General features: G+C 45.8%; 2 protein-coding genes and 1 long non-coding RNA gene across 5 annotated transcripts in view; 2 read left to right on the top strand and 1 right to left on the bottom strand.

The window, feature by feature from the left end:
* Positions 1-248: 248 nt before the first annotated feature.
* On the bottom strand, positions 249-2,826 carry LOC147186741 (uncharacterized). Its single transcript, XM_086101541.1, has 5 exons — positions 2,593-2,826; positions 1,790-1,918; positions 1,336-1,422; positions 1,008-1,127; positions 249-717 (listed from the first exon to the last, which is right to left on the bottom strand). The coding sequence occupies exons 1-5, from the start codon at positions 2,593-2,595 to the stop codon at positions 547-549; spliced, it is 510 nt and encodes a 169-aa protein (XP_085957667.1). The 5' UTR covers positions 2,596-2,826; the 3' UTR covers positions 249-546.
* LOC147186740 (uncharacterized) lies at positions 2,447-4,879 on the top strand. The gene is made up of 3 exons (XR_015098958.1): positions 2,447-2,564; positions 3,684-3,851; positions 4,167-4,879. It is a non-coding gene; the product is annotated as an uncharacterized LOC147186740 (long non-coding RNA).
* A 1,557-nt stretch (positions 4,880-6,436) lies between these two features.
* The window catches only part of ctnnd2a (catenin (cadherin-associated protein), delta 2a), a 114,658-nt gene continuing 93,662 nt past the window's right edge, over positions 6,437-27,432 (top strand). For all 3 annotated transcript variants that reach the window (XM_086102124.1, XM_086102126.1, XM_086102123.1), the window contains exons 1-2: positions 6,437-6,765; positions 23,142-23,272. In XM_086102124.1, coding sequence (XP_085958250.1) covers positions 23,144-23,272 — 129 coding nt within the window. In that variant the 5' untranslated portion in view covers positions 6,437-6,765; positions 23,142-23,143. The remainder of the gene's footprint in view (positions 6,766-23,141; positions 23,273-27,432) is intronic.

Genomic DNA, 27,432 nt, shown 5'->3' with positions numbered 1-27,432 from the left:
CAGAGAGTGATCTGCCGTGTCATCTCATCCGGCGATTTCCCCTAAAGGGTGGCGTTCGGAATCAGAAAACGATGTATTCATTAGTTTGTACAAAGGTATCGTTGTTTATATGTGCCATGAGATTTTTATAATGTAAAATGATTGCCGTGGCTCATTGAAGATTGGGATCTGGTTGTTTGAATACGTAGTGACAACTGCCTTAATTAGATGCGCGGAAACGCTCAAATGGTGAAAGCACCTTCCCCTTCACCCCCCCCCCCCCCTTCCACACTTGACTGAGCAAGTTAGCTTGCGTTCAAAATGGAGCCATATTGAATCATAAAACAACTCTGCTTGACCTTTGGACCTCTCACTGAGTCGGCTGTGTAGCTTGCTAGCATATCGAAAGAGTCAGTTGCTCTACACGAGCCGAAAAGAACCACACGGAAGAGAAAATGGCACTTGGCAGGGGAGCTTCTATGAAGTGGAAGCGTCCTCTGTCGTAACCCAATCAAGGCGTACGTAAGAATTGGCGAGTGTCAAAGTAAACCACGCGGGGCGCCGCGATCAAGTGTTCCCTAACAGCGAATTCAGCATCTCGTAGCACTCGCTCATGCTTGATAAGATTGCCTTCACTTTGCAAAGTCTTTTGGTTCCCCTGTTGAGTTTTCGCTGCTGCTTGTGGTTTTTTATCATTGCAGTCCTCCTCCTCTTTGGCCGCACTTTGGGTTCTTCACTCTAAAAAAAAAAACAGACAAACACAAGATGCTCCTTTATGTCTCCTTTATGTTTACACTGGACTGTTATCATTTTTTTTCTCTTCAAACTTGAACTTTCGCTTGCGGTTCAGAGTGACTCCTTTGTGCGCTTCTTACGAAACAAGCAAGCGGCAATGAAAACCAACCTCCTGCTCAGACTGCACTACTAGTTGTATGAAATTCTAACGGGTGACTTCTTTTATTCCACTTATGTGTTAGCCACCCGTCCATCCATATTTACTTTTGAAATTGAAATCCGTCTGGACTTACCAGTTTCAAAGAGCACGTGCACTTTATTGAGTTGAGGACAGATGCGGCCAGTTGCTGTGTGTGGTTAACTTTTATATTCCCCATCTGGCAGGTTAAATTGTGTAAGATGCCGACAAAATCCTGCAGAACACACGTGTACAAAAGCACTTTGAAACACGAATATAAATCCAAGTCCGGATGATCTAAATTTATGGTTGGGCAGTGCCGTGCACCCGAAATAACTCCTCCCCCAAGGTATGTCATCGTTTTGGTTCATGACAATGCTTTGATGAAACCACAATCAGTCATGGGAATTTTAATGGGACTAAAGACTCAACAACTGACTCACCGTGTTGTTTCTTGGCAAACAGTTTTGCACTCTATGTATGTCCTCAGTGCATGATGCATTTCCCTGCAGGGTAACGATTTTTTCTTTCTTATGAAAAAAGAAAATGCAGTCATGTTAATTGACTCATGAATTGCATCGATATAATAATGTTCCATTTCACGCTGGATGTCAAAACCGCATGCGTGATTGGCACCAATGGTTCATGCTGATACAGAACATGGAGTGGAGCTTGATTATATTTTGGTTTAACAAATGGCAACATGAGGTATTTTTGATGTTTAACAAAAACAAGAATGCCTTTCATAAATTCAAAATGCGAGCACTCGCAAGGAGCATTTTTGGGGGGGGGGCGGCTGGAAAGAATCGATGGCTTTCTTAGTCTGCATGATTGATGCGCTGCACTTTTACTCTCTTTGATGGTACTGAAATGTCTTGTGCGTGTGTTCTTACTCACTGCGTTGTTGAGGTTAGTTTGCACGATTCCCATGTAATCCTCTCCAAGTTCTGCGAGAGACCTTTGGCTGCTGCAGCTCGAGGCCACAGGTAGAAGCAGAAGAAGCAGGAGACTAATGCGCAGAAGATGCTTGTGGGAGATAGAAGATGATCCTTTTAGCAAGTCAGTCAAAAGTCTTCCCTATTTGATGCAACTTTTTGGGAAATCCCTGAATTTGGTTTTGCGTTTCTTGCCATGCATTTAAGAGGTTGACTAAAACACTTTTTTAAACGATTTTCACAGGCACAGTAGAGTGACGCGCAAGTAATGCAAAGTGTAGCGGGATGTCTTGACAGGCATACAAGGATGCCAAGAAAGACATTTTTGCACATTTAACCCGTTGTGTATACAGTGCTGAAAAACTCCGAGTTGTCTTTTTGTCAGCTGTTAGTGGGCTGCAGGTGTATCGTAGCCAGTGAGTGCACTCCGCGGAGAAACACGCACTTAATAAATATAGACACTTCAAAATATTCCCCTCCAGCATTTTTGACATGAGTCATAATGTACTAAAGCAGGCTAGCATGCTGATAAGATTGTTACGATATGATTCAAACGGCGCCGGTCCTGTAAATGCGCCACCTAAAATGCTCTTTTTAATTTCACTTTCCTTCTGAGTGTCAAATGGGAAGTGATAAACGAGGAATTCCAGTTGTCGAGAACGACTCGAGAGGGTCAGGCGGCCGCACTGGAGGGACGGAAGCGGCTCTGACACTTCGCCTTCGATTCCCGAGTCTCGGTGAGTTGCACTCGTCCTCACGACTTACCATTGGTCATTCTTCATTCATATTCACCGCGGCTTATTTTGGGAGTTAGCGATGCTGCTCGCACGGCCGTCTGTCTGCTCCGTCGGAGATGCGGTCCGCACATGTCAGTGTACCTCGCAGTCTCCAGAAGTGGGTTCCCGTGGCTGCACCGCGCATGGACAGTTCGTGTGTGTTTTAATTCCTCACGCCCTATCTGCGCCACACACTAGTATCGTGATATTTACTTCCTGCAGTTGCCACTTGGATCTCATTTTTCACTCTGTGCAATTTCCCGAGACCATCCCACGAGTTTGGGACGTTGCCCACCTTCTGACCTCGTGACTTCAAATTTGCTCATTGACATTATTATTATTATTTTTTAAATGAGTAAGATTCTTAAAACGCGAGAGGCGCACGCTGCGCACGACAAGGAAAACAATCGCCATTTATAATAATAATAATAATCATAATAATAATACATTTTATTTGAAAGCGCTTTTCATATAAATATGTGCACTTAAAACAAGCAGACATAATTTACAAAAGCACATTTAGATGAACACGCACGAATTAAAACACGCACGCACATACGAACTGTCCATTTCTGTTATGAATGCACTAAAGTGTGTGTTGTGCCGGAGTTGACCAACACAGCACACCGCACACGTAAGCTTATATCACTCCCTTAAATTGTGAGTCGTCTTCCCCTCATCAAAGGTTTGTCGGAGAGCAAGACTGGCTCGAAAACTGCACAATGACATTTTGGCCACACTTTCACTGTCTCATTACGTCTCCACCAATGAGTCTTTGTCCATCTGTGTACATTTTAAAAAAAATATTATAGTCCATATTAAGTATTTCATTTTGAAAGTGACCCTCTTAAGATGATTTTACATCATGTAAATTCCCATCGTTTACATACTGTATGTGTGCCTATGCACTATGACATGGACCAACACTCAGGAAACCAGGGGTGTTCAAACTCGGTCCTCAAGGGCTGATTTTCCATCCATCCCTGCTGAAACACACCTGATTCTGCGCTTTAAAATGTCTGACATGTTGAATCGTAATTGTTTTAATGCCTGCAAAGTGTGTGTGTGTGTGTGATTTAGAAAGTGGAGGAACCATGCCCCCTTGCACATCCATGCAACTACATCCCTGCCTGATGACAGTCCAATGAAATTGCTATCCTGTATGCTGGCCAGGCTCAGGACAGAAAGAGCAGACAGGAAGAGGAAGTCAGACAGACTACAGGAAATGACTCCAGCACGACAGTAATTGTGAGTTTAAAAAAAATGTCGTTGAGACCCTTTATTTTATGTTTTTAGCGTTTTTTTAAACAGCCTTTAACTGCAAGCGGTGGCAGACTTCATTTGAAGAGTTGTGTTTAAATTCCGGTTAGCATGAAAAAGTTATATTTCTTCCATGCAGTGCAAAATGCAATTTTTACGGACTAGCAAAAAGAGATAATTTTGAGATTACTTTTCCCACTACACAAACATGAAAAGCTCCGACCCACATATTGTTGTAATCCTGATATGATTACTATCATGAAAATGATACAAATATGTGTGTGTTTTTGCCATGGCTCTCAGGTCCGCAATGAATGAAGACATGGGTCCAAATATGATGGTTGCCATGGTGGCAGCCGACAAAACACTCCTGATGCTCCACACACAGCCAGATTCTTTTGGGAGATTACGGGAGATGATTCACTTTTAAAGTATGTGGAGATGTGTCCCGACAGGATTTCACAGTTTATTCAATCTGAAATGACTTTATCTGCATTTTTCAATTTGCATTATGGTCGACTGATGAGCGCGTCAGCCTCACGGTGAAGAAGTGCAAGGTTCGATTCTGGCTCCGGCTTTTCTGTGTGGATTTTGCATGTTCACCGCCCGTGCCCGCCTGGGTTTTCATCCGAGTACTCCGGTTTCCTCCCACATTCCCCAAAACTTGTATGGCAGGTTAATGAAACACACAAAATTGTCCCTTAGGTGTGATTGTGAGTGTGAATGGTTGTTTGTATGCCCTGCGATGGGCTGGCAATCAGTGCTGCAGGGTGTACCCCACCTACTGCCCGAAGTCAGCTCCGAGAGGCGCCGGCACGCCTGTGACCCTCCTGAGCATAAAGCTGTTTGAATAATGATGGATGAGTTTGCATTGTATTCATGACACAGATGTTTCACGTGACTTTTAAATCTGGGGACTTTAAAAGTAATTCTGATCATGACACCTTGGTACTTTCAGCATATGCCTGCCAAATTTGTTCCAACAATTTTGAATTCATTACAGCATTCAAAGGTGATACCATTTGTGTGATGGGTCCTCTTATATGCCACAAATACATTTCTAAAAAAAACGAAATTCAACGATAGCATGTATTTATTTTGGGGTCTAAGTATGGTTGGCAAAGTAGTTCAGTTATTTGTGTACTAATGCAATCTAAGGTTATTGCTTAAATATACACATGCTTGGCAAAGTCGCACACAGACATGAGGGTGGAACTTTGAAAACATATCCCGGAATAGTTTCTTGCCTCATAGGTGTAAGTGAAAGCTACAATTCTGAGTTTATTTCCTGTAAGTGACATTGCAACACTTTTTTTAAAAAAAATGTGGCTGTTTAGAGAATTGGGCTTCTCGTCAGTGCCTTTTTTGGGGGGGGGGGGGGGGGGGAAGAACGCTATGCAATGTTAAATCACATGTATCCAAGACAGTCATGTGACGTATGCATGGCAAAGTTCCAACCCGTTTGTGGATGTCTTGAATGCTCCTGAATCTGTTGGACCATTGCTTTCAGCCTCATGCCCGGTACACACGGATGAAATTTTACAACTCCGTTTATAGGAGCATTTCATAACTATGCCAGCCTTTTGGAAACAACTACGGGCTTTAATGTACATCCCATGAGCACATATTTTCTCGAGTGTACGACTTGCATGCGATAGTATTCCACTTAGGCATGCATCCATCCATTTTCTAATCTGCTTCGCCTAACGAGTGCGTTTGATTATCACCAGTCAGTATGCATGTCATTACGACTGGCTTCGTCATCATTCTGCAATACATTCCCTTTAACGTTATTTAGTGGGGTTTTGGGATTGCTACACTACAGTATCGGGTTTGAACGCAGATTCAATTTCTGACAAAGTGCGCCCTCTAGCGGCCATTCTACAAACGCGCAAGTACTGTATTTGCAGACAGAAACATTGACCATTGATCATCAGCAGTTTATGATTTGAAAAATGCCGAGGAGAGGTGAAACGAGCTAATTTGCTATTGTCTACACAGTTTAATGAGAAGTACTGTAGTATGCCTATTAAATGTACGCGTATACAAATGACTGAGCACTGCACTTTCTTTTACAATCTAATGAGATCCCAATAAATTGCATTTGTATTCATTTCCAAAAAATCAGACCCTTCATTGTTGTCATTTCATCATGTAGAAACAGCTGTCCTTCTCTTTGCACGCCCCTGAAGGCGATGCCCAAATGATGTCATGCTTGCTGCCACGTGATGTCTGAAACGGGTTTTCCAGGGATGTCCAACTCTTTCCTGCATGATTTCCATCTCTTCTCGCAGCAACACATCTAATTTTAATCGTTATCAGGCTCCCGCACGGGTCGCCGATGAGCTGAAGATTTGAATCGTAGAGGAGTTTGAGAGCCCCGGGTTACACAAACTGCACCTCAATGACCCCCTCCGTCCCAACCGAGGGCGGCGGCTCAGAAGGGAGCATCATCCCCGTCATATCGTCGTAGCCCCTCTAGGGGGCGCGCCACACCACGTGATTGGAGGGCTTGACGGAACGCGTGCACGCGCCACCGAGTGAGTGCCCGAGCTAGACAGAGAGCGGCTGTCTGCCTCCTTTCCGGTGCTTCCTGCAGCCGCAGTGCTTCAACGCTCTCCCCCGCCTGCACACCTCCGCCCCGAACACCTCGAGCTACCTGCTGTCACATCGCCCGTCCTCCTCCACCTCCCCCGGCGGATGCCTCAGTCCTTCCGCGAGCTGCAAATGCACGCTGCCCCCGCCGTCTCCCTGGAAGCAGGACGAGGCGACCGGACGCGTTCTTCCACCCTCGACTGAGGCGAGCACGCTGCGGATTGGACCCCGAGGAAAGGCGCACCAGGGGCGCAAGGAGAATCGAGGAGACGCCGGTGGCTGGGACGGTGGCCAGGAGCTCTTTTCGGTAAGTCCTGAGGTCTTTTTTTGTCTATTGTCATTCTTTAAATGAGCGAATACTGTATTGAGAATCTAAACGAGATGCTGTCACCCTCCACAATTGGACGTGCAAAGTATTCGTCAGACATTGTGCCGGTATCAAAAACGTGATTGTTGTGTTGGCCTCAGACGTCCGGCAGACCCCACACCGCTTCAATGTGTTCAATGTGCAATTACTTCTTGTATGAAAAGGTGCTCGTGTGTGAGAGAGCATCACCTTAAGGAAGGCTTGTTGAAACGAGGTGAAGTTATGCCTTGAACATACTGCTTCCTCTCGAAGAGCACGAGTTACAGAGGTGAGGCAGGGATACGTACAGGTTTAGTTTTCCCCATCACCCCTTTTGGCTTTCTTGTGATGATAAATCGACATTTTACAGGAGAGGCATTGTGCTGGCAGTTTTGTCAAGGGCGTGCAGTAGATCCTGCTGATGAGCCTGGAGGTAGAGGAGGATGTGCAGGGGGGGGGGGGGGGTGGCGTTATTAGACATGATGTGGGTGCATGTACAACCGACTGCATGTCAGCACTCCGACAGGTGCGTGATGGACAGCGTCGTCATGCGGCGAGCGGGTGAAGCCAGCCGATTTGATTATACAGTACACGGCAAGGTCTCGCTGTATGGCATTGAACTCCTGTTTTACCCGGTGCTGAAAAGAAAAAAAGCTTTGCGTTGGAGCTAGCTGCTCCGACAATACATGTACCTTCCCAGACTGTAGAAGTTAATAATTGAGGGTACAAAAGTTGAACAACGCAACGTCCTCACCACCGTTGGGCAAGGTTTACCACTGTGAACATGAGTCCACTCTCTTTGGATCATTTACACCGTGTACACTGGCTTTTTGTCTTGCGTTGGGACCAACAGGCTTTGCTGAAGTGATCGGGGTTGTCATAGTTTTAGATTTGTTTCATTGTAGTTTTTATTTCGTGTTGACGTTCGTTTTTAGTTTTTAAAGCAGCGTATTTGTTAAATTTCTTGTAGTTTTCATACATTTATCTTTTCTCAAAGTGCCGGTTTATTAGTTTGAGTATTAGTTGTATTTTTTGGAAATATATGGAGTTTTTAGTGTGCAGCATACAAAACGTCACCAACCGGACACTAAAATGAACTACAGATCTCAAACGACTGTTTGACCTTCCTTTATTGTAAAACAAAAAACCAGATTTAAAAAAAACCCTCTGGAAGCCCATGTCGGAAATTCATTGTTAAAGCTGAAAACAAAGGACGTTTTTGCTGTGATGATAGTTAGTTTCATAAACGTAAAATGTAGTTTCAGTTGTCATTTAAAAAAAAAAAAAAAGTATTCTCGTTAGAATTTTTATGAAGATGTGTGTGGCTCTGCCTCGCCCACGTTCCAATGTATGACTTGATGGTTTTAGCTGGTTCCAACTCAATATGTGTGCCAGGGTGCAGATGAAAGATGACAAGCCAGGAGGAAAGTTCTCAAAGAAACAATTGCCCAGCTCTAGGCACCTTTCTAATCATTTGCGCCAAAGAGGCCGAATCAAACAGCCTCACCTGATGTCATGTCGAGCAGTGGTCCATCTTTTCAAAAAAAAGCACAACGCAGGCTAAGAATTGATGCTCGCTGAGCTGAGCTCCAATGAGATTTGCTGAGGGCATTCAACACAGTACTCAAACTTTGAAGCTGCCCCCCCCCCCCCCCCCCATGTTACAAAGCTGCTGGAGGCTCCAACTCAGCCACGTCTCGAATGAGTTGGATTTTAAAAAAAAAATGGACGGACGGATTTACAAATGGTGACATTTGACTTCAGAGGTTCGTTCCGCTTTAATTAAGTGAGAAACCATTTCACAACTTATTGCCATCATCAGTGTATTCTGGTGCCATATTTCTCTTTGTCACATATAGGCAACACCCTCGCGTGCATCTCCCTTTTGTACATTGAGCTTCTTTTCGGTCCGGCGACTGTCCCTAGCGGGCCTGTGTAGCCTGGTCCTTTCGTTGCGGACACAGATTAGGCTAATTCGCACAGCGGTATGGGATGCTTAATCGCTACGCGGCGGTGGCACAACCCGGCAGTCTTTATCGTGGCGTAGTTGAGACAGGGGGTGGGGCAAATTGAGCCGCCGGTGCCTATCGATCGGTCGGCGAGGCTGCCAGCTGCCGTCCGCAAGGATGGAGTGCTGACGAAAGTCCGAATAGCGGCCATGATGAGCTGGCCATGGAAGAGGGATGCTGATGGCCAGGGAGGAGTTTGCATCGATACTTAGTCCGCCTGAAGGCATATGCTGTAGTCCGGGTGGGGATTGTTTGATGCACAGCCGCTCTGTCGTGAACCCGTCGGGCGTCAATATGACCTTTCCCTCCTTTCTGCTTTGATTTCCTTTTTCCTGGGAGCTCTCGGAAAAAAAGTAAGACGACATGCTGGGCAGACTCATGTGACCTCCCTTTTAAAGTGTGCGGAACCAAAAAGCCCCCCCCCCCCCCCCTTCCGCTTTGTATGTAGTACACAAAGACATACTATCTGTCTGACTTCCTCTTGACACCAAACACGATTAAGATTTGATGCTTTCTCCTTCATCCGAGCACGTGTCATGGGAGGACCACGGCTTGAGTGACACGAGCTGTGAACTTGCCCGGTGCTTTGATTGCATTTTGATGGACTCGTGGGAGGTGTTGACAGCCTCCATATGCTCATCCATCATTCATGCTTTTTGTCACGAGTCGACATCGATGAGCTCGCTTAATGACATTAAAAAAAAAAAAAACAAGCACAATGCACAGTCACTAATGGACACTTTTACAATGTTTCCCCCATAAGGCTTGAAGTGTTATAAGATTAAATAGACGTTATGCGCCATTAAACCTGTAGCATCACTCTTCTTTTCTCTCACAGTACATCACGGCATCCAGCCTGGCTTTCCCGTGGGGCCACATTTAAGCAATAATCTCTCTTGCTCTTAATTGTGCCCATTTGAATGACGAATGTGTAATCATTACCGTTTTCCGTGTAACTGCTGATGACGGCGTCTGGCAGCATTACAACCAAAATACGTCCCTTTTCGGTTCACGCGTATAAATATTGTAGTTTAATATTCATATGTACTTTAGTGTTATTGCTCCTTGTCGTTCGACATTTCCCCACATTAAATGTTGATCTCGCTCAAAAGACGAGCGAGTGAATTTCGCACTTTCAACACCCACTTTGACAAGTGAAATATTGTCTCCAAGCATGATGGCGTGATTAGTTTTGTGTGCTGTGAGATTTCGCTTCAAGGTTTTAAATTTAAAGGGGCAGGGGAGTCCTTGATGGAGGAGCTTGTCATTGAGCTTTTGACCTCTGTAAGAGGCAATAGGAGCACGTTCATACAGGGGAGCAACTGAGAGAAATACGTTCCTCTTTGTCGATGAACCGTGACCTATTACGAAGTTACTTATCCAAGGGCTTGGACCGCATCGTGCGTACATGCTCATCGGCCACAGGTTAAGCTACACCTGATATACGGTGGCCGTTTCGGGCATGTACATTATGTGCGGCTGCGCAGGGCGGCGTTGCAAGGGGTGAGGCAATGTGCCGTGAAGGAGAGAAAAAGAAAAAAGTCACGTTGCAACACAGGTCAAGCATTGGCATTGACATGAGGAATATGCGCCCCCTTGTGGAGACACCGTCTGCAGAAAAGATGCAAGTTGAGGCTGGTGGTCTCGTGGAACGATGGGAAATGTGAATGTCGACTTTTCGAGTGCATGGGCGGACATGATGAAAGCCATCGGTAAACAAGGTGGGAAATAAAGCCAGGGTGGAGGTCTGAAGACAGCCCTATTCTTATTGATGATAATACGTCAGGCCAATGAGAAGCTCTTTCAACTATTTCATTCAACCAATGTCAAAACATAGCGAGCTCATTTTGTACAGATGAACAGGTGGCCCGTCTCCTGTAATTGTTTTTATTGAGCTCACCTATTGGCTGACTGGAGTTGGCGTTCCCTTGCAACTCAAGTGTCACTTCACCATCTGCTGACCTTCCGGTGAACACCCAAAAGGGGTTGTGATTTATTATTTTTTTTTACTTTTTTTAAGACGTGTGTCATCCTTATCCTAAGAAATAGGTGTTTAAAACAAAATGAATGAAAGATTTTGCCATGACATTGCAGAGGCTGCAGATAATGTGCCAAACAGGATTTATGAATAAAGTCTCGGGTAAAAAGGGAGGACTGTTCAAGATGGATAAGACTGAAGACGCGGTTTGAAATCCCTTCAATCATGTGTCACATATTTCACGTCCTGGTCAAAAGTAAGCTTAAGCAGGATTTTTTTTTTTTTTTTTCACCTCTGGAGTACCCTTGTGCTTTTAATCTCCCCATTCCAAATGCAATGCGCTCTTTTGTCATTTGTAAAGGAAAGGAACGGTTAGCGAACTCTTCCTTTGGAGGCCACGGTTGAAGTTTCCATTGAATTTGCCGTAGAAGTTCGACAGTGCAGGAGGCTACGAAAGCATCGCACCATTCGCAATGTTGTCGACGGCGTGATTGATGACGGTGAGCTTTGGAGATAGCGATGTGTCAGCGTTGGAATGGTTCCAGCAAAGCGTGTGTGGATGCCTCGGTGTGTTTTCTAGCCCTGATTCTCTCCCTCCTCCTCCTAATGAGCGAGCCGCAGATGGGGCTCCCTCCATCATCCCTCCTCCTCCGCTCTATTGTCCTCCCCATCGGCCGGAGGGACGAAGAAGGGAGTCAAGAAATGAAAGTGATAAAAGGAGGAGCGAGGTGGGGAATATGCCGAGTGACAAAACGGCGCAAAGGTACGCTGGGTTAAGGATGCAGGTGACAGAAGAGGGAATTGGCAGGAAGGGGTAAGTGGCGAAAATGATGGGGAGGTGGAGTGGAAAGTGAAAGACGGGGAGCTAGGTGGAAAATGGAGAGCTTGTGATGCAGCCGTGGAGGGAGAAAGAGCAAGAAGCTTCCCATTCCAAACCAGAGGCGACGAAACGTAAAATCCAGCATATGGGGGACGATGCAGAGATTCAAAAAGGGCATTGCGAGCAGTATGCGTTTGTTTCCCAGCCACGGCATCACATCTGGGCCTCAGTCGATGACACTTGCTGAGCTGCATTCATAATTGGCTCAGCTATAGCAGGTGTGCCCGAGTTAATTTAGCATCCGAGTGGAGCCTTAGAAACACAACGCGCAAAACGCTTTGGGATTTCCGCAAGGCCAACATGCAGCACGAGACTCGGTTGTTTCACATTGTCGCTGCGTGGTTAGCACGTCTGCCTTGCGCGGCTTCTGCCGGCGTACCGGTTTTCCAATTGACTCCGGCATAGCGAAACCGCGTTCCAAAAACGTGCATGTTATATCTTAACCGGCGGAGACTCGAAATCAGGGCTAGTCGGGAGGCGGCCCTTTCCAAGCTCAGAACATACCGCGCATTCCCCGAGTGGTAGAATGGTCGTCAGGGCTGGAGGACTATGGGAAGAAAAAAGATGATTATTCTAATTGATATTGATATCATGATGAATAAAAACGATTATTTATCGATTTTTGAAATGGTTGCTGACGTCATGCCGTTCTGTTCTCCTTTAGACACCAAAGTAGTTGATTTCATAGTCGTTGATCATTTAGCCACCTGAAATCATTTGTAACTGTTTGGATGAGTTCCTGCAACATTTTCACCACGTTAGAAGAAAATAGCAAAAAAAAAAAATATATATATGCACATGACGACCGACCACCTGTGGACCGAGCGATTTTAGCCAGAGTGTTGTCCGCATGTCTGAGTGAAGAGAGGGAAAAGAAGGTTTCAGCGCCAAGTGTTTTATTCGGTTACTTATTTATTGATGTGTGTCGACGCCTGTCCACCGCTCCAGCCAGTCTCGGCCTCTGCTGTCTGCAGCGGTTGATTTCATTTTGCCTGAGCTAACGACGGCTGCTTCGAGCCGCTGTCACTGTAAGCTGCCTTTGCTCGACGCTGATGGTTGACAATTTAGTACACGTCACAGCAAAATGATGATTTTCAAAGAGAATTTGCGAATCGTACACTTGGATTGATTTTTCAATACATGCAGTTCTTCTGAGGTCTGGGCCTTTGTGTAGCAATGAGTTATGAAGACATTGACCAGGGCATTGATGCAAGCAGTGAACATGTTTTGCTGCTCTGATGTTGGCGGTTGCTGAATTATACCTTGCGAACGTGCTCGGAGCAAAGCTTAGGGGCCTCTTTTATGTAAGGATGCAGTGGGTGCTGGAGAATATCAGCGTTTCAGTGACAAATTTTCCAGAGGGTATATTTGTTCTTTTTTTTACCCATGCATTATTTATAAATTGTGCACTTGAAGTCACTTAATTTTTAAGACCGTTTCCACAAGATTGAATTCATCCCAATGTCGTGTTCATCACAGAAAATCTGGTGCCGAGTGAGCAAATTAAACCACAAAAAGTATTTTTTTTCTTTTTCTTTCTGGAAGCCCTAAAATAGGGAATTATACATTGTTGTTTAAAACGAGTTCATGCTTAAAAAGTAAAATTTGGAAAAGTGATGGTGACTTTTCAAATGCCATCTGGTATTTCAGTTGCGCCGTCATTTATTTTGGTTTTGGCTGCGACTGAATGCGCATGATTTGGCTTTGCTAATTCACTCTATTCTGCTATCGTCGCAAGACATTAAGTTGTATGGAGCCCCCCCCCCCCAAAAAAAAATGTCTCGACAAAACACCACAGTCCTCGGCGCAAGGCAAGCGATACCCCTCGCTGTTGTTCAGGCCAATTAGGCTCACAATGCGCCGGCTTTCGAGTGGCAGACGGGCATTCTCAAAGGGAAAAAGAAATGAAACAAATCCTTTGAACAGACATGCACAATATCTGTCTTGCTCGGCTTTCCTCTGTCTCACCGGACCGTGCTGAGACAAGACGACACAAACCGTTGAGCTTATTTACTTTCTAGTTGCACACGTGTCCGTGTTGCATCCGGGGAATGGAATGCGTGCGTATTTGCCGATGTGATTATTTGAGACGATTGGACTTTAATGGTTTCCCTCTAACGCAAATGTGCATCACGGGGGGTTTTATTTTTCTGCTGACGTTTGTGATGTCATCACTTTGTTGTACCGTGGGTGATCAGAGAACACCAAGTACACCGAGGTTTTTATTGCTTGATGGCTAATTTGCGGAGACGGCGTTTAGAACATGCCTCATGTTAGGGCTTCGCCATTTCAATAAGTAGACTGTATCTCAAGTACACCGTAGCATTCCCAATGCAAATTTGCCCCCCCTGGTAGCTGTGATTAGTTGCATAAACTGAGGGTCAGAAGGTTCCCCTTAGGAGCTCATTGTTCCACCAAGGCCCAATAGTGGTAGCAGTAGTAGTAGTTTAGAGTCCATGGTAACTACTTGCGAGGTCACTCGAGTTGCCGTGACAACGCGAGAATCACTGGTTCAACGTTATAATACGCCAGCAGGTATTGATCGTGATCGATGAGAGTGGGGGAATAGATTCAGTGTGGAGCTTCCACCTCGCCCACTATCCAAACAATTCTATAAATTTGGTGGGACAAAGGTGATGCGAGATCTAATTAATTTTGGCCTCCGGGGGAAGTAGCTGATCTATCTTTCCAGCACGGTGACCTCTCCAAGGGGACGCTTGAAATGCTAATTTAATCGCGGCAACCTGTCACGCCTGAGTGCTGAGGGGGCTGACAGAAGCACGCGCACATAGCGGTGATCCATGATCCTCGTCATGCTTGGATCTCTGAGGTGGTTCTCTTGGTCTACGCCCAATCAATAGCGTTGTTACGAAAAGCCGGGGTGCCAGTGTTAGCCTGCAAACACGAGGTTAATAAGGCGCCTTTCGTCCACTGTGCTGCCGTAATTTGAAACGTGCTACTGTTTGGATTTGATTGCCAGGCTGTGCGCAAATTGGACAAGAAGACAAGCTACAAATAATCAGTCTCGTGTCAGTCCAGGCGATCATAGTCCAAGTCGGTCTGAGAATGAGAATAGACTGGAGATGTAATATACCGCCAGTCTGTTGGGGGATTTTATATGTCGAGTTAATGACAATGCGAGTTTCAATATACTGTGAAAGGGCTGTCGTTCAGTGGCAGCCCATACGAAATGGAATCATCAAACACGCCATCTAACCTAAAAAACGGTCGGTCGAGCTGATTTCAGACGGCACCAAAGGATGCACTTTGTGTTTTGCTCCTTTGCCTTTGACCTTTTGTGACACTGACGCTGATAATGCAAAAGAAAACGATCCCCACCCCGGGAAATGGAACAGCAAGCAGACGGCAGAAAAGACTCGCGCCTTTTGTCCAACTCTAGTGTTTTGGTGTCGTGGCAGTTGGAGAAGAGGCCAGTCACCGTGCGGTCGACTGAACAGGTGTTGCTTCTCTTTAGCCACATTTCGCAATTGATATTCATTCTGTTCCGACGTGCCGCCTGACTAAATACGAGTGAGTTGTGAGGGCCGCAACGCGATTGACCTTTTGCTCGGCGGACCTTTGCTTGGTTTTCGCTTTGGCTCCGTGTGTTGCCACGCCGAATTAGCATTCTTCGACCTCTGTTGAAAATGCAGCGATGTCGGTGGGGTGAGAAAAGATTGACGTGGAAATGTGTCCGCTCACAAGCATAAAAGCTACTGTATGTCAACAAAATGAGCAGAACGGGAAAGAGAAAGTGCTTTGGAATTCCCTCGGAGGCCGCTTTGCGCTTCCCGAAGCTCGGCAGTGGGGTAGCAGCTGTGGAATTAGCTGGGAAAATCGTCTTGAAGCCGGCTCCCGCGGCTTTGGCATCCGACGGGGCGAGATCAACGCTGTGAGTTGGAGGAATCTCGTTTGGGGAGCTTGGGTGGAAACACTTGCGAGTGTTCACGGCTCTAAACAAGTGGAACTGACTTTATCGCCATGGACACCTGGGTTGGGTGACCTCAATGGTTGTTGTTTGGTTTTTTTTTCTTCTTCAATGTCACTTTTAAATTACAATTTGAATCTGAACCAAGAACGGTGCATTGGATTGTGATCCATCTTTCTCTTCTTCTGTCTCTTTCATTTTCTCTCTCCGAAGCACTCCCCACACACATTGCTGCTGGGGGGGGGGGTGTCAACGTCAATCCAGGAAGCTTTACAACTCACCAAGGTCCCATATGCCTCTTGTGGTAATAGCCTAGACTAAGGACATCATTGCCCCCCCGAGAAACTGGGATAGACCGAGAAAAAATGAGTGCCGGAGGAGGGAATAGCAGGGACGGAATTGGTATCCCGCTCAAAATGGTAACAACAGTCAGACTAGTTTCCACCACGCGTTGATTTCTTTAATTTTTTGTTTTCGTGACCAGTCTTGCGTGCTTGCACCTCAAAAGCATCCGTAGCGTCTGCTTCTTTTGTGTCCCCGTAGCGTCTGCTTCTTTTGTGTCTCTGTACTTGAAGGGAACTTGTTGAATCTGCCCGATTGAGCAGCATGCGACAAGCCTCCTCCCATTATTCCCATCAGACCTCGCACTGCGCTTCTGACTGTCACGTGTGCGGCGTCTCTCTTTGGCTGTCCTCTAACAGTTAGCCCGTCACGCCATCTGCCCCCCCCACCCCCCCAAGGGCCTTTTGGCTTGTGACAATGGGCGCGGCGTTGTTCTCTTGCTTTGCCTGTGATTCAGTTTTTACACCAAGATTAACAAGAGTGGAAGATGCCGCTGACAGCCACGGGCTGACGGAGGCAGGAGAGCGAGAGACTTTTAGCGCGTCTTTCTCCCTCTCGCCGTCTGTTTCGCTGTGTCTCTGACAGACACATACATACTTGCGCATGATGTTACACGCTTCTCCGGGCATTGCCAAACAAACAGTCGCAATTACGATTCAACCAGAACCAGACGGGCGCGCGCACAGTCCGCCGCCGCCTCCTCTGGAGGGATGTGTTCAGGGGCTGATAAGAGGAACGGCAACCCGGTGGCATTCGCAGACTTGCCACTTGATGTACGCGCACCCTATTAAAGAACACTTTGCATGAGAAAGAGAAAGGACGTTTGAGCTCGAAAGGAATACAAAAAGAGGAGCGAGTGAAGAAGCCGGTGAGCGAGATGGTGACGTCATGGCAGGAAGGATGAGGCGGGGTCCCAGCGGGCCCCCCCCCCCCCCCCAACCCCCGTCTCTGACAGCTGTGTGGCACCTCGGTGCGATCAAACACACCCAGCAGGAAGAATTGGTGCTGCGAGCAGCTGGAGGAGCGTGGAAACAACATCTACATGCACTGTGCGACACACGTCTCGTCAACCTTCCGCATGCGTCGCAAGTCACATCAATTACTCTTGCCGCTTTGTTAGATATCAAACGTTGGAGTTGCTATATTTAGCTACATTTGGCCAGCAGTGCCTAATATTAGAAACCATCTCAACTACAACCTCAATGTGAAAGACAGTCGAATTAACGCACCGCTATAACACATATATATTAAAAAATATGCCCATAGTGTTGTGTCCCCGCCCCCTTGAATCAACCGATCGATCGCACAAGAAATGTCGTGTCCATGAGACAGGAGAGGTGCTGTACCATAATGTAAATAGTGTGACTTCCCTGCAATTAAAACTCATCGGGCATTGCATCGATGTTGTTTGCACCCTTTCTGGCTTTTACAACAACCGTCGTTTCAAGTATTTCGACAATCCATGTTGAAAACGGCATCTGCAGCAGCGTGTTACCGAATGTCCCCTCTCTTCTTCATCCTTTCCTTTCCTCGTTCCTCCTTTTTCTTTCCAGCTTGTTCAATCCAGTTTCCCCTTTAATGCGGCTTGTTTAGGAGGCTGACCTGTCAGTTCTGATCTCCCCCTCTCCAAGTAACTGCCCTACTTATTTAGAGGAGGCGGCGAGTGACATCCCGTTGGAGATTGCAGGGTGAAATTTGAACAGGAACAAGAAGTGCTGTAAGGGACCGGGCCCAGGTAGAAAGGAGTCGAGGAGGGCAGGTTGGGTTTTCTGTAAGGCAGGTTTTTGCCTCGCTCTGTGTTGCTCGTGGAAAACGGGCCGCTTTTGCTGTTTACATAATCGAGAGAGCGATGCCGACATCTCCGATGGAAGCCGTGGACGAGTTGGCCCAAGTGCCCCCATCGGGCTGAGATGGAGTAAATCAGCAGTAGTTTTCTCTCCGCTCCTTGCGAGCTCCAGACTCGCAGTTGCCGTTCAAGCGCCGATTCTCAACATTTATGGTGACGATTATTGAAATTGTTGGAAAGTGACTGTAGTCTTGTTATGTTCTGCTAATCTGATGAACATACAGATTGTCACACCCAAAAAGTCAACGTATGTCAACCGGATAAGGATGTAGCTTCGGCCTCAGGTGACACGGCCGTCCGTGGTGTGTCTCGACGTTTCTTTCCTTTCGATCTGTCGCCTCATGTACTCCACTCCTCCTTTCATTGCAGTTCCAAAGTAAGTGACATTATGAGGGAAATTCTGCCAGGAGATATGTTGACAAGGGGCTGCTTTGCGTGACAGGGACGAGAAAGTTTGGAATGATTTTCACGTCTTTGTGACTCTGGGGGGGGAATAGACTTCAGACTTTTTATGCAGATACTTTCTCTAACATGTCTGCGAATACGCACCCCAAACTAGGTCAACCTGCTTCACAGACTGTAGCGCCGCGTGCGCGCGAATGCGTCGTGTTGTACTTCCAGTCGACACTCCAGGCTATGACAGACCATAGAGGCGTTTTCGCAGTGCGATTGAATATGACTCTTTTGCAGCGGGTGACTTCTGATAAATGCTGGGCTTCGGAGTAATAAAGTTGAGCGTATCGGAGGACCGCGGTAGCCGCAGCTATTGATCGGGCGAGTGAAAGTTGGCCGCCTTTGAGGCCGCGGTAGAGCGGCAGGCCTCGGGCGTGAGATCGCAGCCGTGTGTGAGCCGCCTCCGCAATGAGAGAACAAGGCCGCCGGAGACGTGAGCCACGTCCACCTGCAGTCTCATCCTCGGGTTTCTTCTGGGCTTTACTCAGGCTTATCGCTCCTCCGGTGGGAACGTAAAACTCGGCGTGCATTTTTAAGATCTGCGCAGGTAGATCTCTTGTGTGGGTTGCCCCGTTACGTTTTATGTCCGTGATGTCGTGCTAGCACAGGCTCCCCAATTTGACGGTTAGCATTACGGTTACATCCCTAGTAAATAGAACCCCCCCCATCGTATTGCAGAAGAATGACAAGTTTGAAAAGGCCCGTTTTAAAAATGTGGCTGCAGTAAAAGTATCAGATTTATAGATATTTCCTGAAAAAAAAGTGCTCTTTATTTTTGCACTGGATTGACTTCAGGATATATTTAATCCTCTGTGTACTCCGACTGAATGATTGTGCCTCGAATGTAGCAGAGCTCGTGGTTGTCATGCCTAGAAGGAGCGGCTGTTTTGTTATATTTGATTCCACCGACACATTGTCGTAGCTTCAGTTGTTTTGGAAGTTTGTCTTTAAATAAAAAAAAAAATCTGTAGCATTTGGAAGAGTTTGCGTACAGCTGTGCACACACTTCATCTGAGCAAATGATGCATTATTCAGAGTTTAATATGAGACATTACATGCAGGTAAATTAGAGCCATCAATCATGGGAGACGCTCGTATGCGCCGTTCGTCGGGGGAACATTTTAGAAAAGCAAAAGAGCGTTTGGCACCAGGAGCGATCGGCTGGCAAGATTGGGCGTGAAAATGAAAACGATCGTTGCTTCATTTTGATCCTGGCCTCGCTCTGCTGACACGAGTGCTATTAGCCATATGTTAGCCGTGATTATTGTGTAAGCTTCTGACGATGTTGAAGTCTGCACTCAACACGAGTAATGTGCGAAAAACCCTGAGCAGTCATTCACAGATCGAGTCCCAATTTGATTTCGTGCGAGCAGACGTGAAAGCGTTCCTCTTTAAGAAGCATTGCAGTTACAAATGAATCGGAGCCATTCCGCTTCTCTGAAATAAGGAGATTGACTTGACTAAGATGCAATGTTCCTTTAACCCATTCACTCCCAAAGACGTCTTTAAACGTCTTTTCAGACTTGGTCCAGAATTGGCTGGTACTAAATGAGTTAAGCACGGGCATACATCTTTCCATCACAAGACAGGATCAGACTGGAGGCTTGTCTGAGTTAATATGGATGATAATGTGGAGCCAATTGACTTGAATTGATTTTTTTCCCCTCTCTCTGTGACGAGTAACAGAGGGAATTAATCCAATCAAATCATGTGAAAGGAAACCATCCATGATTGTTGCTTCTCAGTAAAAATACTTTTTGATGCCCTGTCAGGCTTTAAATATTTTGCATTGTTGAGCCCTTTTGGAGGCAAGTGTCACCGTGGGTGATTGATGCTTTTGCAACCAGTCAACCATCGAGCTTTCAAGAAAGTATTTTATTCTTCTCATGTTTTTGCATGATCAGGCTAACAAATTCCGATTGGCAAAGACACTTTGCCCGAGCCCTCAAATGCCACGGCATTACTGTCGCCTGCCCACCAAAGCCGTTCCTTGTTCAGATTACCGGGAAGCAGCAAACATCCCAAAGAGTGCAATTAAATGTGCATCCGTCTCCGTCGGGGCTCGGGTCCCTGTCGCATTGTATTCCACAGAAAGCGCTTCGTGTATTCGGTAGAAGGTGCCGACAATAGCCGCCGTGCAAAGCATTCTGGGAGAGAGCGCACCATTGTGACACTTGATGGGGAAACGCGTTAGCGGCATTATCGCCGGCTTTGCAATTTCCTCAACGCGGTCGTGGCCAATGCACGGAGCGCAATGATTTTCCGTAGATGATCACCTTTCATCCCGATGTGTATTGTAAGATGGCTAAACAGTTTTGCAAGGCGTTGAAATGGAGGAATTTGCTCGGTTTGCACAGGATGTAATTGGATCTGTTGTCGGGGTGTCCCGCTGATAAAGGCGAGCAATAATGGAGGATATCTGATGAGCCGCACGCCTCAAAAACGCCGTTACTCAATGTCAGTAAAACTCCCACTCCTTTGCGAAGGTGTCGAATAAACAGCTGAGGCTCCGGGACGCTCCTCTGCTCCAATGTTGTCTTTGCTGGGGTCTCGCTTGCTCGGGATCCAAAGTGTGGTGACTCATTTCCGCTTGTAGAGTGGAGATGCCAGGCTCAGAAGTGCTGTTTGTCAGCCAGAGTGAAAATATCCATCTGCAGGCTGCCTCGGCAGCATCTTTTATTTACAGACGCCACCCTGCCTCGCCTGCTGTCTCTGTCCGCTGGCTAGCGAACTAACTCAAAGATGGACTCCGGGTTTGATTTACGAACCCTCTGACTTGTTTACGGTCTTTCCTCGTGCGAATGGATGACTTGCCCTCGATAGAGATGGTATCGTCATGGCGCCACTGTTGTCAGGCCGGCTGCAAAAGCCTTCTTTTCTTCTCCCGTTTAACTAATTGCTCAATCGGAGTTAGGGAGATTGCGTAGAATGCTTGGTTGATGAATCGTGTCTTAGCTGCAGCCAGCGGATGACGCTGCTCATTTCGGTCTCGGCTTCTTTTGGTTTACGGAAGAACAACATGTCAGCTATGGGGAGGTGAGGTCTATCCGGGGATTTCTGCTATGACCGGCAGTACGCTGCTCTTTCCATCCCTGGTGTTGAGTTCATTTCAGAAATAAGACGAGGAAAAAATAGGAAGTCGTTGTTCATTTTGCCAGCCAATCAAAGAACTTGACTCTCAGACGACGTGGAAACTGCATCTTAGAGAGGTTGTTCTCAAATGTGTGACATCAAAATCACTTAAAAAAAAAAAGTTCTCCGCCATCATGACCAATGCTGAAAAATAGTTAGCTAGTAGGTGTAGGTGTTCATAAAAAAAAAAAAAAAAAAAAAAAAAATCCAAATCTATCGTACAAATTTCATGTTTAGTTCTGGCACTAGCAAAGCTTTGATAGGACAAGAATCCAGTTAAACAGTCCAAATGAGTTCATCTTTGTAATCTTTATAAAAGGGGGACGTTCAAATAAAAAATCAATTTGAATATTTTGCAAGCCGACCATTCACAGCAGTTGTGGGACTTGTACCACATGATGACTACCGCTCCCCTGGATAATTTTTTATCTTATCTTTTGCTATTTGAGCAATAACGTACAAAACATCTTGTGAGATTGAGACACAAATCATTCGCACTAAATGTAGGACGCTATTGTTTGCTCAGCCTCTGCTTTTAGCAACTACACTTGCAACTGTAGGACAGCGATCATTATTGCAGCGCTTCGACTTGGCGTTGCTGCGCACGGGCCACGGCGTTGACCTAACAAAAGTTGGCACCGACTCGGATGTCAACATTAGACTTTATAATTGGACTGATGAGTCTCCCAGGAAAGAGTCTCCACTTACTTGGCTCATTATTTACTCTGCTCTATTGACAACGTCCGCTCCCTGTGGTCTCTTTGCGATATCTCATTATTTATTATTATTGTTATTATTCTTTTAAGGATGCTTTTTAAAGAAGATGCAATATAAACCTCAGTTGTTTCCGCTTTGTAACTAACGCTGTCCGTTTGGTTCTCTTAGAGTTTGAGTAAAGCCTCGATTTATAACGACATGGAGGATTTGGAGCAATCATGCACACCTTGCCGTGTCTCCTCCGTGTTTAATCAATGATGAGGCTCCGGCCTGGAAAATATCAATCCATGACTCATCAGTGTGCCAAAATCCGCTCGAATGATGTGGCTGAAGATGCCTCGCAAATGTCAACCGCGTATTAATTTTGCATTTGAAGCCTGGCGTCGGTTGTCTGAATGGAGGAGACGTAAGGAGGACGGTGCAGAAAATATGAGTCAGGTAACATTTAATTTCACACTTGTGAGATGTCCGCGTCTCTGGCCCGTCAACTATTTCTGCCTGCGCAGGCCTTACGCGGCCGCCGACTCCATTCGGAGCGGGCAAACAATGCATCTTAAATCACGCGTGTATGCAGGCCTGATGATGAAAGGGCACCGCCTTCTCAGCTTTTACCTCCAAAAAGGTTCCCCATGTTCAAGATTTCAAACAATTCTTGATTTTTCTTTGCACTTCATTTTTCCCCTTTTTCACAGTCAAAGTAATTGAAATGGCGATCATTTCCACATCTCCTTTTAACAAGCCGAGGTGACGTTGTTGCAGGAAGTGAGATTTGCTGCTGCCCAATGATTTGAAAAGCCTCCCCTTCGACTGCTTCCAACATACCTCTTACTGTATGGATTGTGAATCGAGGTTATATAGGAAATACTGACATCTTTGTATTGATCAGTGTTATATATACCGGTCTATATTTTTTGCTCCAAATGAAACATTGGGTTTTGGCTTTCACGTTGTACACGATGGATTAAACACGTACATTATGCAGAGTAAAGAAAGAGAAGGAAAGCTGCGATTGTTTTTGTTCATTCAGCCCGTGTGTATTTTTGATATTTCAGCCATGCCTGTGCCAGAGCAGCCCGCCGAGCAGGAGAAGGGAGCCACGGTTCCCCCGGTGATGTCGGCCTCCAACGGAGACCGGTCGGAGACGGAGACAACCTCCTCGATCCTGGCCTCGGTCAAAGAGCAGGTACCAACGTTTCCTGTTACACGTGACAGTGGGCCTCTGTGGCGCTTTGACACTGAAAACTGGACAGACTGATTCTTGGTCTCAATGATGGAACGTTCTGGGTCCTAAAAGCAGTTCTCGATGTGAATATTCCTTTAATAACTATAAAAGTGGTTGTTTTTCACTCACACTTATTCAGAAAGTCAGCGGGTTTAAAAAAAAAAAATATCCCTCATACACGCTTCAAAGAATACCTGCAGTCATTGAGCAGTGCACTTACAATTTTTGATGGTATGGTCGGGTTCCTTCTTGAATTGAATTATTAGTTATTACTCTTTCATCTGCAGATTGCCTTGTAAATTGGTAACATTGATCATCCTGTAAGTGGAATTCTCGGGAAATCTGCGGTCCCCTCTCAAGGTTTCTTATTTTTCCCCGGATGGTGTTTTTGGAGTATTGTGGGCATGTGAAGCCCTTTGAGACCGTTTGTGATTAAGGGCTATAGAAATAAATGTGACTTGACTTGATTTGATTTCAGATGTCTTTGTTTCAGGGATGGGAGGGGGTGGCAAATGTGTAAAAAAAACTCTTTCATTTTTTTTCTTATTTTTGTAATAAATGAAAATAATGCTAGTTAGAGAGAGCACAGGCTGTGTTTAGTGAAGATGGTGGGGCGTGACTTCCATGGTTAAAAAAAAAAAAAAAGCTGAGAAGCAGTCGACAAACCATCACGATTCACGCTGCTTTTGATGGATGCTTATTGCTCCGTTTTGCAAGAATATGAAATCACCATTTAGCTTCTTCAGGTCCCCTCGAAGTATATTCCACGCTAACACAAGTATATGTGACTTTTTGGTATATTGGTATTTAGTGTTGCCTCGGTTCCTTTCCTTCATAGCGTTTCAAACATCTTTCCTGGCAGCTCTAATTAATAGTTTTCATTCCATTATTCAAGGAAGGCTATGTCGTGTATGGAAAGCGTAAAGATTGAAAAGTGCCGTAGCAGTGTGAGAAGCACAAATGAACGGAAATGACAACGTATTACCGGGGCTCCAGCTGTTGCCAAGCAGACATAATTGAAATAGTCATTAAAAGCTATCCAATGACTTGATGTGGTCGTTTTGCTGTTGCCGGAACAGGAGAAAAGGCAAGGCTATAGGTGGGGGTGACTGGCAAGGCTTTCAAGGCAGCACGTAAAGGTCAACAGCCACGGTATTTTGAGTATGTCTGTGTGCGCGCTCCATTGTTTTTTTTTTTTTTTTTTGATCTCATTTAAGTAGAAAATCCAAATTCTCAGAAACAGAGAAAGGAAAAGAACCCCACAAAAAAACAAAAACAAAAGGCATTTGTCGATCCCAAGTTGCACCGTGAGAAATAAACACACTAATTGCATCGGGTGATCTGTGTTTCGGCTTGGACTCATTCATCGTGGCGCCGAGCGCCGCTTCAGTAATTGGCATACGCACGACAACAAACTTCAGAGGCAATAAATACATTTTTACTTGAATGAAACCATGATGGAATAGCCAATTTACTCTGGCGGAAGGGCGCTTGACATCCGTATTAGGGATGACCGTTTCACTAACTTTCAATAACTCACTGGAAGATTTCGCTGGTCGGGGCGCTGTCATTTACAAGCGGTCGACTATGAGTCGGCCACGCCAACGGGAAATGAGTCCGACTTTTAATCGGCACGTTCTCTGATGTGTAAATGTTCAGTTAAAACGCCCACCATTCACATCTTCCCGGACCGCTCGGTGCGGAACTGTTTCTTGAGATGCTTTGCAGGGCCTTGCATCATCTCTCAGGTTGCCTCGGGTAAAACTTCAAGAGGCCCACCGCTGCCGACATGCTTTACAGTATTGCCGCCGAGATTTTTAGTCAAAGGTCTGAATGGAAAGAAATCTGTTTTTGTGTGGCTTGAATCAAGAAAGCGTGTAATGGAGTAGGAAGTACTTTGCTATTGGATGCTGTATTTTGAACAAGGTTGCCACAGTTACCTTGAAAAAGGAACTTGCTCACTCTATTGATGACGACTTCATTTGAAACGAAAGTGAGAGTTGATCAGTCTCTGTCACTTACTCAACATAGGACTGTAGTTCCCGCTCCAAAAGCCGAAATTGTGACTTCCTCCGAAAGACGGCAGTGTGCTGCAGATGTGACGTCACTCCCCCGAGACGATAGGGTGCCGATTGCTGCATGTGGCAGACCGTGGCTGAATTAGGTGTGGTGATCGACGACACTCAGTTGTGCAGCCGGCAACGGTCTGCTATTGTCCTACCCGAAGAGAGACTTTCTATATTTTGTAACTTGAATCAGATGACCGCATTAAGTATCGCAGCACGTTCGATTTTCGACTCACAATGGCAAGAACGAATGAGTAACGCGTTACTGAGTGACGTTATTAGGGGCAACGCTGATCGTAAAAGTTGTGGAGGTTGGCACGAACGTAGCATAAATATGCTTGATCATCTCGAAACGGCAGATTTGCGGGTTGCAGTCATGACACAATGGCCTCTGACGGCCACCATCTGACCCCGCAATGCTTTGTTTCCAGTTCCGATGTGCCTTTGACTCGCGGATTCCTTGCGGCCTATTTAATGCAGATGTGTTTGTCTTTGGTATGCGCGTGATTAAAACTACACATGGCTCGGTTTTCCTCGCTAAGCTTGTTGCATGTGAGCTGAAAGTCAGCGTTAATCCACAAATCCACCATCAAAGGGTCTTCACTGACAGAGTTAGTGTAAGTGACAGAAGCAAGGTCTTGCTCAGCGCAGACAAGCTAATACATTCCATACTCCAGACCGCAGCTTGGTCTCCAGACTTGCTTTCGTTGTTGCCGTTTTGGCCTTTTAAAGGAAAAGCTTTTAATTTCTTTCTGACAAGCTCCTTCTGTTGAATGTACGCCGCTCCGAAAAGAGTTAGTGTTACTCCGTTAACTCTCGTTGTTAGTGTGTTACTTGTAATTTGTCAAGAATTGTGTCTTGGCGTACTCGTGGCGAGATTGCGTGCAGCAAAACCCACGGTTGGTTTGGTCTAAGCCACTTTGCGGTCTAAAGACCAGCGTGACATCCGCTCTGAGAAATGGTATTATTCTGCTCATGACAACAGTGGCCTGGAAAAAAAAGGAGTGTGAAGTTGAAGATGCGTTCCCGTGCCAGGCGAGGCACAGTTTGCATTTACAGTATCAATCTCTCACTTGCACCGTGTAGTCAAATCTGTCCTGCTTGCAATAAAGGAGCTTTATTTCTTCCAGTTTGTTCCCTTAGCCTTCAGGACACGCTGATAAATGGCAGCCGCAACTCTCCCCCTGAGGAAGGAGGTGTGTCGACCGAGGGGCTTTTAAACAACACAAAAAGCTGCCAAGGGGACTTGTAATCATTTTTTGCGCAAGGTGTGTCGCCGCAATATCTTTTGGCGTCGTCCTTCTCGGCAAAAGAGCTATGTGTTCCTTTCTAAACGAGCTGGAAATGAAATAAAACGTAAAATGCCCCCCCCCCCCCCCCCTCCCCGCACAAATAATTGATGGTCTGGTACATTTTGTACAATGTTCGATTTTAAGAGCACCCATTGGATTGTATCTGTCAACAAAAGAATGTACGTCCTAACCACTTTGAATGATGCAGGCGTAGTCCTTGCCTTGCATCATCAGAATACAATGGTTGGATTTTCCCGCTAGCACCGCTGTTCTGTGTTGTCTCCATAATTTAAACTCTTGGTGATGAGCCAATCCCCACTGTCCATGAGGTGGAATATGCTTTATTTGCTTCAAAGCGAAATGACCCTCAGTTACTAAAAATGTCATCTTCAAACTGTGAATAAAAATAAGCATTTCAGTTAAATTGATTCATAAAAGCACTTTTCATGGGTGCTCATTACAAAGTGCTTGAAAGGACGCGCACGCTGAAATGACAAAAAAAATAAAAAATAAATGTCAAGACCATGGTTCTCAAATGTATGAAATGTCAAGGCAAAGATGGAAAAAAATCTAACAGACTATTGAAAACACAAAGATCCCTCTCATAAAGCAGAACGAAAAAATGGCTTGATATTGAAACGGCTGAAACTGTCCACGGAGGTGACGCGGCGGTTTAAGGTGGCAAGGCTCAAATGAAGTTCATGCTGGTCAATGATCAAATATTTCATCAGCTACATAATTCAGAACAATAAAATAAAATACA

Source organism: Hippocampus guttulatus, chromosome 21, assembly GCF_054856545.1.
Source record: "Hippocampus guttulatus isolate MCC_2025c chromosome 21, RoL_Hgut_1.0, whole genome shotgun sequence".
Classification (NCBI taxonomy): Eukaryota; Metazoa; Chordata; class Actinopteri; order Syngnathiformes; family Syngnathidae; genus Hippocampus; species Hippocampus guttulatus.
The sequence above is the reverse complement of the archived record's forward strand: the minus strand, read 5'-3'. Positions and strand labels throughout refer to the sequence as shown.

Excerpts from the sequence above, each read along its gene's own strand:
- LOC147186741 (XM_086101541.1), bottom strand. Across the intron at positions 1,423-1,789 it reads AAACTAACCTCAACAACGCA|AAAGAAAAAATCGTTACCCT; the intron begins GTGAGTAAGAAC and ends TTTTTTCATAAG. Across the intron at positions 718-1,007 it reads GCACGTGCTCTTTGAAACTG|AGTGAAGAACCCAAAGTGCG; the intron begins GTAAGTCCAGAC and ends TTTTTTTTTTAG.